This window comes from Bos mutus, chromosome 14 (genome assembly GCF_027580195.1).
Source record: "Bos mutus isolate GX-2022 chromosome 14, NWIPB_WYAK_1.1, whole genome shotgun sequence".
Lineage (NCBI taxonomy): Eukaryota > Metazoa > Chordata > Mammalia > Artiodactyla > Bovidae > Bos > Bos mutus.
Window position 1 is genome coordinate 40,150,555 of NC_091630.1, and position 14,949 is coordinate 40,165,503.

The 14,949-nt window shown below is 33.7% G+C and overlaps 1 protein-coding gene across 3 annotated transcripts in view; it reads right to left on the bottom strand.

The window, feature by feature from the left end:
- Positions 1-14,949, bottom strand: part of ZC2HC1A (zinc finger C2HC-type containing 1A) — an 80,532-nt gene that overhangs the window by 29,350 nt on the left and 36,233 nt on the right. For all 3 annotated transcript variants that reach the window (XM_070382214.1, XM_070382213.1, XM_070382212.1), the window contains exon 8: positions 2,977-3,084. In XM_070382214.1, the coding sequence (XP_070238315.1) occupies positions 2,977-3,084 (108 nt within the window). The remainder of the gene's footprint in view (positions 1-2,976; positions 3,085-14,949) is intronic.

Here is a 14,949-nt window from a genome sequence, read left to right on the forward strand (position 1 = left end):
AGTTGCAGTGAATGGGGTCAGAAAGAGTCGGACACGACTGAGCGATTGAATTGAACTTTTCCCTCTTGCATTGAGTTGTTTGGTTCTTCTGTAAAGATCTCTAATCTTTCTGTGATAATATACTGTCACTGTTAATGGCTTCAATTCCCTGTCTTATTCCTTTATATACTTCAACCTGACTTATTTTATAAGTAATGTCTGAAGAATTTCAGTATCTTAAGTCTTGGGCACATGTGTTTGTTTTCTGCTGTCACTCATGACTGAGTCCCTGTTTCTCTGTATGGCTTGAAATTTGTTTGTTTTGTAGTTCAGAATTGCAAGCTCATGTGTGTTCACCTGTGAGAATCAGGAGGCCTGGGTTTACAGCATTTCATAAGATGGTTCTTTCTGCTTTTGCTTTTCTAAGCTCCAAGGAAGCCCTTAAACCAAGAGTATCCAAGTTAAGAATTTATTAGAATATGCAGATGTTTTACTTTCAAACCTTAAACTCATATGAAGGCCCACCTATAGTTATGAATTATCAGTGGGAATTCACATCTCTCTGAGCCATGGCTAAGACAGACAAGTATCCTTGGACTCTCTTATTCCTGATTGGTTTTTTTTTTCCCCTAGTCCAGCTTTCACTCAAGAGATAACCCTCTGAATACTGTGAGAGAAGGGTTAACACAACCTTTCTCCTCTTCTGTGGACATAGCTGACCTTGGGATAACTTCTCAGCTCTGTTTAATAAAAACCCAACAGAGGCGAAATGCCAGCGGTGTTTCTAAGCAACAGTGTTTGCAAGCAGTTCACTGAAACTGGACATACCTGGAAGCTATGTCTATGATACTGCTATTATGAGATGCCGATTCCCTTTGGGAAAAAGGACTTCTACTTAAACTGACCCTATACCCACCTATGAGATCTTATTCTCTTACACCTGAGCTGTCAGTTGGATAGCTGAGGAAGACAAGCTTCAGGAATGCTGCAAAACCTCCCATGAAAGAGAAAACACCTGACGCTGCCCTGCTATCCTCTCATATTTCTGAAAACAATCCCAGTGACAAATATAATATACAGTCATATAAGTGCCTCTGGCTGAGTCTAAGAAGAATCTTTGCTGAACCTCTCAAGAATCCTGGCTTAGAGCAAGAGGCATGGTGGCAAGGGTGAGGAAAAGTTGTTTTTAACACTATTTTGTATAAGTACCAGAAGTCAATTCCTCTCTCCCCAAATTACCTTAAAACCCAACTCTCTATATAGTGAAGACCACTGAAAACCTCAAAAGTAGCTGCAGTGTCACAGTTAATTTACCAAATTGATCTCTAACCTTCTTCGTACTTTTTTCTTTAGAAATTTCCTTTGTTTATTGAGAACTAAGCTACATATTCAGAAATACATATATATTTTCTCTTTTATCCAGTATTTCCAGGTGTTCTATTTGGAAGGGTTGTCCAGGAAATGTAGTCTATCAGACTTTCAGAAAAATAAATCTCTGAGAATTCTCCATCTGTTTTGGTTATAAGTATTTTTGTCTAGGATGGAGGTTGAGTATTCAGGTGAGTAAGGCTTAGGGCTTCCTATCAGATATAAAGCTCTAAAAAAAAAAAAAAAAAGAATATCCTGAACATTTTTTAATGTGATTTTTGCTCCTGCCTGTTAACACTTTGTCTATTCTTTGGAAAGATAAAATTATTCATTTATTCAAGCATATGTATTAAGTTTTCCATTTTATAACAGAATGTTAATCTTATACTCAGCACTGATTCAAAGCACATGGTTCCACACATATAGAACACAGTATAGCCATAATCCAGGACTCTAAGAAACAGAGGTTCACTTCCTTATATGAATCAAAAATACGTATCAAAGCCTCAGGTGAGACAAACAATACTTATTAAAGAACCTAGCTGAAAAGACAGCAATTTATCAGTTCCTCTATGGTTCTCGTCTTAAGCACAAGAATCACTCTTAAAACTTTCTAAATGGCAGACACCCAGACCCCACTCTCCATCTGGGAGAGACCTCCACCTGTTTGGTTTTGGAAAGCTCCATAGATGCTTCTTCTAATGGGCAAAACCAGGAGGGAGAGCTAGCATTTTAGATACTTAAAAATCTATTCCTGGATTAAATATGAATAATGAATGTCTGTACATATTATATACTTATAAAAAGCAGACAATATATATAGTTTCATATAACACAACCAATCACATTCAGTAGGATGTTAATTAATAAGTTAACCACTAAATTACACAGTGCTTCTATATGAGAAATCAGAGCAGAACTTCTAAGGTCTCAGGACTTGTTTTACTTTCTCAGAAAAAGTGATTTATTTTTCTGTTTCAGACAACGAGAATCATGTAACTACTCTTCTATTCTCCTGTACTTTGGCTACTACAACAAAGTGTATACGCCACTTTGTGGCCCAGGGCTGGCCTATCTACAGGTCTCATGACACAAACTTTGTAAACTAACCCCACTCTTTTTCCACTTTATCTTTTAATTCTCATCTTTCTTTTTCCTATTTTTAATTTAAAAAACAATGTTGTATTTCACTATACATTCTGTACCTTTCCTTAAAACTTTATGGAATAAGTTGGGATACATATGAAAAATAAAATATTTATAACTGGAATGATTTCATTATATGTTGAAAAACAGAGCCAATGTCAAAGCTGTGCAAATACTGTGACATATTAGAAAGGGATGTACATGGATAATCACAATCTCATCAGAGGAATTTAAATGTAATAAAATGCTGCTGAAAATTATAATAGCAGTAGTGTAAAAAGTCTATTATTCAATTTGAAGAGGTAAAAATAACCATGCTGCAGTTACAATTAAGACATAAAAAACACAAATGCATCCAGTGGTACTGAACAAACTGTATTTGAGTATTTACCATAAAAATTACATCTACAAGGTATAAGAAAATACTATTTACACTCAATGAATACCTATTTTTCGTTATTACAATATCAGAGCTAAACATACCTGGCCATGTAGCTATCACTGTATGTTTTTCTTTTGCTTGTAAGCACACCTGAGGCAGGATTTCGGGCCAAACTAGGTGGCGTGGAATTTCGAGGTTTGATGTTAGTCCTAGAAGACAGAAAGAGATGGCATGATGAAAAAAAACTACTGAATAGTAAGCATTTCTTTCACAAATTGTTTATTAGAATGATTAGAAAAATAATTAGAAGCTATAGAAAGGTAAACTCAAAAGATTAAAATCCAAATAATTATTTCACATCTGAAATCCTTAATATGAAGTATAAGCCAAAGCATTTTGCATTGACTAAGATTATCTTGATGGTACATAAAATCATTAAAAAAAAATACATATTCTTGACATGAAATTTATAAGTTAACATTTCAAATTTTTTTAAGTTTAAATATACAGTCCCCTCAAACTAGAGATAAGTCTTATTGAGTGCCTAGAGTCAAATAATAATGTTAGATGTATAAGATGTGGTTAAAAATTTTGCTAACCATTTTTAAAGAATAATATTCCATTTATGAAAGCCTGTTCTTAGAAAAAGCAACTGGAATGAATTGGTTAATATACTCTTGCCTCTAAAGATTTTAATTTCACCAACTATACAACCTGGGCTATCTGTTACCAGTAAAGTGGCTGATCATACCTTTTTGAAAATTCCGGAATCAAAGAACGCTTATATATGAGGTAAAAATGGTAAAATGTATAGGCTTTGGAATTCAGATGAATCTGGATTCAAATCCCAACTGCCACTGAACAACTCTGGGTCTGGCAATCTGAGTCCAAGTACCCTCATGTATAACATGTGACCATCATCACTTATAGGAAGTCAGATATATAAAATGTAATTGATACTACATTTAGCATAGCGGAGGGTGATGATGGTATTACTACTATTAGTATTGCTACTACAAGTTAACACTTACATTAACAGTGCTTACTACATTTGATGTAGCTGCATTTTTTTTTTCCTGGCCACACCTCACAGCATGAGGGATCTTAGTTCTCCAACCAGGGATCGAATCCATGCCCCCTGCAGTGGAAGTGCAGAGTCCTAACCACTGGACCACGAGGGAATTCCTGTAGCTACATTTCTAATCACCTTCATATAAAATTTATTTAATCCTCATAATAATCCTATGAAGCAGTAAGGATTACTAATTCCATCTTGCAAAGGAGGCAACTGAGGCAAAGAGTAGTTAAGTAATTTCCCCATGGTGACAGATAAGTCATTGCAGAACTAGGTGTAAGATGTTCATTAGTGTTAGTTTCCTCCCTCTCTTTAGAAATTTAGTCAAATCTTTTCATTTCAGAGATAAGCAATACTGTGTTACATGATCAAGCAGAATCCTCTTTTCAAAAATGCCTTTGTATATTTTAAGTTCTCAAACTCTGGCAGAAATTCTTCCTTCTCTACTTATATAGCAAAGTTGGAGAGAGTCTCCCAAAATTTTAAACAGTTGTCTCCAAAATACATGCAGGGAGTAACAACATCTATTATTTTCCAAATGCCAGATATGATACCAGGTACTATACATACTTCACTTTCTTTAATCTTCACAAAAATCCCTGAAGATATTATTCCCATTTAAAGTTGAAAAAACTCACAGTCACAGAGATTAAGTGCAAAGCTATTACATGGCTGGGCTTCCCTGATAGCTCAGTTGGTAAAGAATGTGCCTGCAAAGCAGGAGACCCCAGTCTGATTTCTGGGTTTCACTCCAGTATTCTTGGGGCTTCCCTTGTGGCTCAGTTGGTAAAGAATCCTCCTGTAATGCGGGAAACCTGGGTTCGATCCCTGCATTGGAAAGATCCTCTGAAGGAGGGAAAGGCAACCCACTTCAGTATTCTGGCCTGGAGAATTCCAAGGACTACAGTCTGTGGGGTCGCAAAGAGTCAGACATGACTGAGCAACTTTCACTCACAGTACATGGCCAGAGTGTTTGAATTTGAATTTATGTGGGTCTCATTCCAAATCTTATATTCAATATGCAATGATGTCATTCAAAGGGAGGCAACTTTGAATACTTAAACTATTTCTAAACTTTGACAAGAATCACCCTGGTGCATGTATGGGTTACCCTGCACCTCTTCAAATGGCCTTCAAACGCTCACTGCAAGTCCACCCACGAGGTGTATGCTACTCTACTTTCACATGGCCCCTCTAGGGATGTTGTAGAACTATCACATGCCTTTTTAGGAATTCAGTCTCTGAAAACTCCCTGCCAAATGGTGGCAATTCCTCCAAGTGAGAGTCACAGAGGAACAGGATGGACAGGGTTTTTGGTCAAGAACAAAAACTTGTTAGAAATACTATCACCTTCATATAATGTACATATGAGATATATACACAGTACAAACATACCCATGCATATACATATATAACTTCATATCAATAGTTATTCAAATAATTAGAAAATAATAAAAAAATAATAAAATATAAGTTATCAACAACAGCTGTCATTATTCAATGCCTATTGTGTATTTTTAGTAACATCTATAAGGTAGAACTGGAATGCCAAGAACCATTTTGATCAGTACTTAAAACGTGTTACTCCAGTCTCACACCGTCAACACATTTTTCTTCCTGGACAGAGTCTGAAAGTGCTACCTTATTATGTGTCCATTGATACAATCTGCCTGCTACAGTCCAATCCAATAATAAAAGAAGGTCTAACTTTGCAATTGCACTTCCTCTACCCCATTGCTAATCCCTGTTTCTCTGAGATCTGCTTTGGAGGGTACAGACAGCAGGAATAGTGCAAAGAAAAAAAGCTCAGTGCACAAATTCTTCCTTCTAGAATTTATCACTGTCTACTTAAAAACAACACATGATGGCTGCTAATGATGAAGACTTTTCCCATCTTTGTTTTATTATATATCTAGCTAAATGTATTATTATTTATGGATAAGAGACTGTTGTGGTAGACTTTGGTTTAAAGGTTAATTAGGTGAGCTCTATTAAGTAATTTAACTTATGAGACCCTCAGTTCATCATTTTAAGATGAGAGGGCAAGACCTGCTTTGGGGGCACAAACTCGTAAGCTTTGAAGACTTGTGTGGAGAGGTCCAAGACTGCCACTGCCACTCCTGCTTCTCCTCTCAGTCAGAGAGGCCAGTACACAGAAGGGATGTGTTTACTTCCCTGTGTTATGTGCAATTTGTAACTATCTAACACAAAGACTGAGGATCCCTGGATTGAATGTTTTCTAAGATCTGTTCCCTGCTTTTTTATAATAATTTATCATCTACTTAACTAAAAGATATTCTAGCAATATTATATTTATATAATATATGATATAATATTCCCTATACATTTTTAAATAATATTACTCCTAAAAATAGTTTCATAAAAATAACAATTATTAAGGTGACTCATTTCAACCCTCTGAAAATTCAATTTTAATTTAAAATTTAAATTTTATTCAATGAATGCTCTAAAAATAGACATAGAATAGAAATGCTCATCAAAAATCAGAGTGTTATAAATCCTAGAAGATTACTCAGCACTTCTTGGCTTAAAAATGATTAAAATAAAAAATTTTAAGTATAGGAATATACAAATTTATAGTATTTCATTATATAAACCCTTTAAGGAAATAGCTGAAAAACAGTAACCAAACTGAGTTATACATACTTGCTTGTAAATGGGTAATAACTCATGTCTTCTGATGGCACTGTCTGATTTTGCATTGCTCTCATACAATCTTTGCATATGTCTTCTAGTTCCAAGTGGAGGGCCTAACTTGTCCATATTACTATTAAAATATATAAAGGTGTACCCATAAGGAGAATGTTACTGTTTCTTTATATTCAAAAAAAATTTTAAGATATTATTCTGATTCATCAGAAATCCACCCCTCAAGCTCTTTCATAATTATCTAACTGCCAGGGTAAGGACTAATGTCAAAAAGAATCCTCAGATAGTTCATACAATATCCATTATTAAATATGAAAATCACATAGCAGGGCAATGGAATCAATTAAAAAAAAAAAAACTTAAGGACAACAACTGTTTAAAATTTTAGAAGCTAGCAGTGAACTGGACGTTATTATTCTAGTACATAAATACAGACAGGATGCTTGTTCTTAGGGAGCTCACAAATAATCTAATTGTCCCCTTCCCTGAATTCACAGAACTTTCCTATTTCTGAAATTTATCCAGAGAAACACTAAGCATGATCCTATGAAAACACTGATGGCAATTCTAAAAACTACATGAAAAAATTAGAAGTGGCCATGCCAACTAAAGCTAATATTTTCAACCAAAATTATAAAGGATTTTCAGCTACTGAATAACAAAAAACTGCAGGTTTACAGAGATTTCATTATTTTATATCAAACAAATGATATTATCGCCAATCAATATCCATTAAAAGTAGGGAGCAGGGAAAATTAAATTTGGAAACTAGGAGTACTACCTTCAGTGACTACTGAATGACACATCACTGCTTGATAACAAAGAGTTTTTTCAAGGGATTTTTGTTTACTCATTTAAATCCTGAGCACCCACTATGTATCAGGCACTGTGCTAAATTCTGGGAATACTGTGGTAAATAAGACAGACCTGATGCTTTGTTCTTATTACACAGTTTAGTGTCTCAAAACAATCTGGTCATCCCTCTAGATAATAAGGATCTCTACAGACAGACACATTTTATCCAGTTTCTCTTCCTTCAATATCCTATACACAGCAGGCATTTTGTTGTAAAAGTTGATATCAATACTCTGCGGACGGTGCTGCTTTACATTAGGTGTTTACATCACACTCAGTAAAACATTTTAAAGAATTTTTTAAATGCCTCCAATAAATATATTGTATATTTATTATATATAAAACAACAAAACTTCTAAAATTTGTAAGATTAACATTGTATGCATTTTATTTGTGAGCAATCAGTAGAAAATTAACCTATTTAGAATTTTAATTAATAAATCAGATTTTTCTTTGAATTATGTAATAACAATCAAAGCACTATTGTTCCAAATAGTATTTTTCTTACAAAAGGTATCTGTGGATTTGGCAAAAGAAAAGATTTTACTTTCTTCCTCAGAAAAAAAAAGTTACTGAAATTAAAATTCAGAATTAAAATTTAGAAACATTTAAAACATGGATTCCTCTCATATGATAAGAACTACTAAAATCTAACAAATGATAAAACAAAGGAGGTGAGTGGAATCTAATAAAAATGTAAAGGGAATTCTCTACTGGGAATATTACATATCTTCTATACATGAAAGGATTGCTAGTATTTTCAGATTTTAAAAATGTAATTTTGTAAAAGGCAGATTTCAATGATGATTTACTACCACATACCTGTGTTATGAAATTCAACTCAATCGGTTTGTCTACCCATGTATATGAATGTGTGTATATACACACCCAATTCAAATGCTACTTAGGCTGGTCTTCCCTGGTGGCTCAGATGGTAGAAGATCTGCCTGCAATGCAGGAGACCCAGGTCTAGGTCTACTTATGTACATGTATGTGTATCACAATTCAAATGTTACTGAGGCTAAATGTTAGTAAATGTTGTTATGAAGCTCAAATCACTTCATTCCACTGTAGATTTCTATTGTTATGCTATGTTATTTTTAAGGTCTAACTAAATAAATTTTAAATTCTCAGTGAAATCAAGGTTATATAACTTTACACATAAATGTATTTTATATGATTTTAATAAATATAATCTTTATATAAATTAATTATAAGTGCTCTTACATATAAAATTTGGTTACATATTTGAAAAACCTTGAAATGATAGTCAATGTTAAGGTTTTACATAAATTTGAAATTTATCCTGAGACCTAATTAAAATGAAAGTAAACCATTTGGACATCAAAGTAAACCATGGACAAGACAACCAAATGAATGGGAGAAAATATTTGCAAATGTTATGACCAATAAGGGGTTAATATCCAAAATATATAAACAGATCATACAACTCAACATCAAAAGAGCAAAAGACCTGACTAGACATTTTTCCAAAGATGATATTTTCCAAAGCCAAAAGGCAAAGGAAAAGATGCTCATTGTAGTTAATCATCAGAGAAATGCAAATTAAAACCACAATGACCTACCAACTCACAACTGTCAAAAAGCTATCATCAAAAAGACCCAAATAACAAATGTTGGTGAGGATTTGGAGAAAAGGGAATCCTCTTATACTATTGGTGAAAATATAAATTGGTGCAATCATTGTGGAAAACTATATGGAGATTTCTCAAAAAACTAAAAATAAAATTACCACATGGCCCAGTAATTCCACTCCTAGTCATACATCTGAAAAAACATTAACTCAAAAAGATACACACATCCCAAGATTTATAGCAGCATCATTTACAATTGCCACGATAATGGAAGCAACCTAAGTGTCCATCAACAGATGAATGGATAAAGAAGATGAGGTATATATATAGGTATGTACATACACACACGCATACAACCAAACAAATGGAAAGTGGAATACTACACAGCCATAAAAATGCAAATTTTGCCATTTGCAACAACATGGATAAACATGAAGGGAAGTATGTCACTTAGAGAAAGACAAATACTATTACTAATAGTATTTGTATATAAATTACAAATACTAATACTATTACATCACATATGTGGAATCTAACAAATAAACTAATGAATGTAACAAAAAAGAAACTGACTGAAAGATAGTGGTTACCAGGGTAAAGAGGGAAGGAGAGAGAGGCAGTTTAGGGTGGGGCTTACAGAGGTTTAAACTACTATGTATAAAATAATTAGGCCATAAGTATATATTGTATAACACAAGAAATATATGCAAATATTCTAAGAATTATAAATGTATTATCACCTTTAAAAACTGTGAATACTGTACATCAACTATACATCAATAAAAAATTTAAAAAGTTAAAATTATCAGTTTACAACAAAAGATCTTTCAAATACTTAAATATTTTCCTTAACTGACTTGGATTCAGAACAGCTCTCATGTACCATTTTCACATTTATTTTAGTGAACAAGAATGCTTCTTTATCCACATTTCCTTTTCTATTAAACCATTTCTTTTCTGTCCCTTCCTTCCTCCCTTCAGTAGCATTAAAAATAAGTCAAAGTAGCAATAGGACTAAAGGGATATTTGGAAAGAAATTGAATTCTTTGCAAAAGTGGCGACATATTTTCAAAAGGAATTTAAAGTTTTAAACCCAACTGATTGCTCTTTGGTTGAAGTTTCTTCTCGATGTGTTTCTTGGTCTGCAAATCATCGATAACTGACTTACGGAAGTGAATAAAACAAGTAAAGGAAGCAGGAATTCTCTACTATATGTTTTGCCCTGCCCTCAGGGGTCTTCGATGTTTCAGATTATGAAAAACATCACCACTGGTGATTTTAATACTTAGTTTATACATCTATCTACATCTGGGGTTACTCTGATAATAAATTTTGGAAACGTACAATAAGAAATCTACTGTATTATGTGTTTTTATCTTATTTACAAAGTTTGACAATTGTAATTTCAATGTGATAGTAATCATTACAGAACTATCAACATCAATGTTTTCAGAGTGCCTCTATGCTGTTTTTCTTTAAAGGGTCCAATTCAGTAATGACAATGCTACACGAAAGGTAGCACTGTCTGAAAGATATTAAGGCAGGAATAAAGAAATCCATTTAGCAGTAAAATCACTGTTTCTGCTGTTCAAGAAAAGAAGGAACATATTTTAAAGCCAACCAAGCACATCTACACAGCATAAATTTGGTGTAGACTAGCAATCTGATATACAAAACAGAATTCCCATCTGATATACAAAACAGAATTCCCATATGAAGTTCAAGGATCCATCCTTACATTGGTACTTAGATTTGGTCAGATTAACATGAAAGTATACTTTTAATCTGTTACTACTCTTTTAATTCAACCACAGAAATGTGTTTGAATGGATTAATGAAAGTTCAAAAAAATAAAAACCCTTTGGTTCACTGGACACTAATATACGGTCCAACTTCTTAGATAGTCCACATAACTTTAAAAACGGAATAAATGAAGAATCCTTAAAATCCCTACCTTCAAATTATAAATAAAATTCCTACTTACCCATTCTAAAACAGGGAGTGGCAAACTTTTCCTATAAAAAGCTAAAAAGTAAATATTTCAGACTTTGTAGGCTATACTCTCTGCCACACTTGACTCTGCCACTATAGCACGATTGCAGCCATAGACAATTCACCAGTGGCCATGTGCAGCCATGTTCCAATAAAAATAACTGTTGGGCAGGATTTGGCCCTCAGACCACAGTTCAAAAAGATCACCTGCTCTAAAACATCAAAATTCCATACTTGAGAGGATGCCAATTATTTTAAATTTTTAAAACTCTTAATGAAAGGCAGATTTCAATGATGATCTAAAATTTTACCATAAAGAGTTACGATCAAAATCACTATCTTATAGTCCAAGACAAAAATACGTAACTTTTTGTCAAGCTGATACATTTATATAAATGATGGACCCAGGGTTTTTAAACGGACTATCTCTAGTTGTATGTAACTGCCATGATATGAATAGTATATCTAGAAAGGAAAAATGCTGTGGCAGACTTTCCAAATATTCATCGCTGAATGAGCGTTTTTGGCAACGCTGCAAATATTTGGCAACATATCCATCTATTTCTGAGTTGAGATAAACTTTAACCTAGGAAAGGTCCCTGTTTATTGTTGACACCATGAGAGTGAATTTTTAGGAAATAAATAAGCCACTCAGTCCTGTACACTATAACAGAGCAGAAGAGATAAAACAAAAAGATGACTTCTTAAATAATTTGGGGATAAATTTTACCAAGAGGTATTTTGTATCTATGTATACATCTATAGCTATGATGTTTCAAGGCACTCAAAGTTTCAAAGCCTTCCATACTTCTACTATTGGTTAAACTCATTGATTAAATTCTATATAGATAACGTAGTAACTCAATTCCATGGCAAACTGAGCTTCCTTAGTCTAATAGTTGAAATAATTTTTATCCACATAGGAAGCCAAACTGTGCAATTCTAGGTTGAGGCATTTCTAGACCAATAATGAAAGTCAGAGAAGTTCATAAAAATCTAAATAATGGTACACACAAACCACACACATCAAAAGACTGGCTTATAAGAAAAGCTTGTTTCCACTCATATAAATATATACTCAAAACCCAGACATTCATTTCTCACTCCTGTTAACATAAAGCATGAGAAACCAATTTATTTTTTCATAAAAAAAAAATGCTCCTTATCTGCATTGTTTCTCTAGTTTTACCACACATACTATATCCTATCTCCAAAGTAAACTTCTAGTTCTTAGAGTAATTGAACAGAAGTAAATCTCTGCAATTTGATACTTTCACTATTGAAAATTATCAGCTGAAATACCATTTAAGTTAGTAATTAACCATTAAGAAAACATAATTCTCTAGGTACAACTGTGTAAACTCGCTGACATAATTCAAGTATAGCAATATTTATTTAAAACTCTGGGTTTCATCATATTTCTAATATCTCTAGGAATAAAGAAAACTATTTTTGGCACAAGAAAAAATTTTCTATTAGGGTGTATTTTGCTTTAAAAAATTCTGTTAAAATCAGCTGACTCACAGGTTGTCTAGAATTATCAAAAGAAAGTGAAAGTGAAAGTGAAGTCGTGTCTTTTTGTGACCCCATGGACTATAGTCTACCAGGCTCCTCTGTCCATGGGATTTTCCAGGCAAGAGTACTGGAATGGATTGCCATTTCCTTCTCCAGGGGATCTTCCCGACCCAGGGATCGAACCTGGGTCTCCCGCACTGTAGACAGATGCTTTATCATCTGAATTTTTCCAAGTAAAAAGATAAATTTTTCTATGGTGTGATTTCAATATATGCTAAATATTATAGATCACTGATATATATGACTGCAGGCAAACACAACAAAGATTATACACAGCAGGCTTTAAATAATTCCAAACCACTAAAATGACTCATTTTACTAATCTCAAAAGATGCTCAACTTCTTGAACATTATAGCTAACCAGATGTCTTAATTCTGTCTTTACTCAATTCTGAATTATCTGTGTCAACAAAAATCATGATAATCATTTTTGTTGTTGTTCAGTCACTAAGTTATGTCTGACTCTTTGTGACCCCATGGACTGTAGCACACCAGGCTTCCCTGTCCTTCACTATCTTCTAGAGTTTGCTCAAATTCAGACCCACTGAGTCGGTGATGCCATCTAGCCATCTCATCCTCTGCTACCCTCTTCTCTTTTTGCCTTCAGTTTTTTAGTATGAAAAGACAAAAGAACAGTCATACAAACCTCAAGTAATTACAAGTACCAGAACCATGATTCTGTGATGTTGCAAAAAGTTGACAAATCAGGAACTGAACTTATTGATTCACTATTATTTCATATATTCACCAAAAATTTGTGTGTCTGTATGCCAAGTATTATACTACATTTTGTAGTTACATCTGTAAGCAAAGCAGACACAGAGCTTTGCCATCACAGATTTTATAATCTAGTAAGGGAAAGAGACAAACCATTACCTCAGTAATTCTAAAAAAGGAATGAGCTCTGTCACTAACTGGACAGCTATGAATGATTCTATTCAGTATAATAATCATATTACTATCAGTTAATACAGTAGTTATATTAACTTACAGTAATACAGTAATATATTGGTCAGAAGCATACATCACCACTCTCTTTCCAGCAGTTAGAAACAGTCCTTTAACACATAAGCATCATATATAGCATGGACAAATGAGATTTAAACAGTCATGCCTGACAGTTTAATATGGGACAAACAAAAATTTTTAAATCTTTATAGCATTACAGCAGTGCACAACTTGTAAAATTCTTGTGCCCAAAGTTTTTCATCATTAGTAAAAACATTTTCTCCTAAATATTAATAAATGTTCATCAGCTGTCAAGGTATAAGCGGAGTAAAAGTTGTCAGAGCAAGAAAGACAAAACATAAGAACAAACTCAGGTAGCTACTAGTTAGGGGCAAAGTAGGATCTAGAAATATAGTATTTTAATCCAAAATCCAGTAACCCTTTTCATTTTACCAGCCAGCTTCACATGCCCTCTTAAAAAGAGTGTCAGTATAACTTAATACTGCCAACTGGTTAAGATTACCAGTATGATAGGAAAGGTACTAAAAAATTACCAACCTATAATTCACAGTCAACCATAAATGAAACCTCCATTTATAAACTTAAAACATATTGATATTTCTATATTTACGTATCTAATGAGTCAACTCAGTAGAGCAGCTATAAAAAGAAAATCAGATCAGTTTTTTTTTAGCACTGGGAGATGAGAACCTTTTACTTTCAAACACCTGTTCTACTGATAACCTGTCTCTTTCTTAAGAATAAAGAGACACTGATGTATAGAACAGTCTTTTGGACTCTGTGGGAGAGGGAGAGGGTGGGATGATTTGGGAGAATGGCATTGAAATATGTATAATATCATATATGAAACGAGTCGCCAGTCCAGGTTTGATGCATGATACTGGATGCTTGGGGCTGGTGCACTGGGACGACCCAGAGGGATGGTATGGGGAGGGAGGAGGGAGGAGGGTTCAGGATGGGGAACACATGTATACCTGTGGCAGATTCATTTTGATATATGGCATAACCAATACAATATTGTAAAGTTAAATAAAATAAAATTAAAAAGAAAAAAAAAGAATAGCCTGTCTCTTCTTTTTGGAAGCATGACAAAAACAAAGAATTTAACTAATCAGATCTTGTTAGCTGATCTTGTTCTTTTTCTACAATGAAAATACAATAAATTATCTTTAGCTCTTAAACACTTTACATGTAGTCCAAATTAGGAAACAAAAGGCAATTACTCTCTATTGATAGATACCATCCTATATATTTCCTATATAAAAGTCAAACTAAGACTCTAGATCTGAAAATAACATGTGTCATGCTTCCTAAATCAACTTTATAAACACTATCTGTAAATA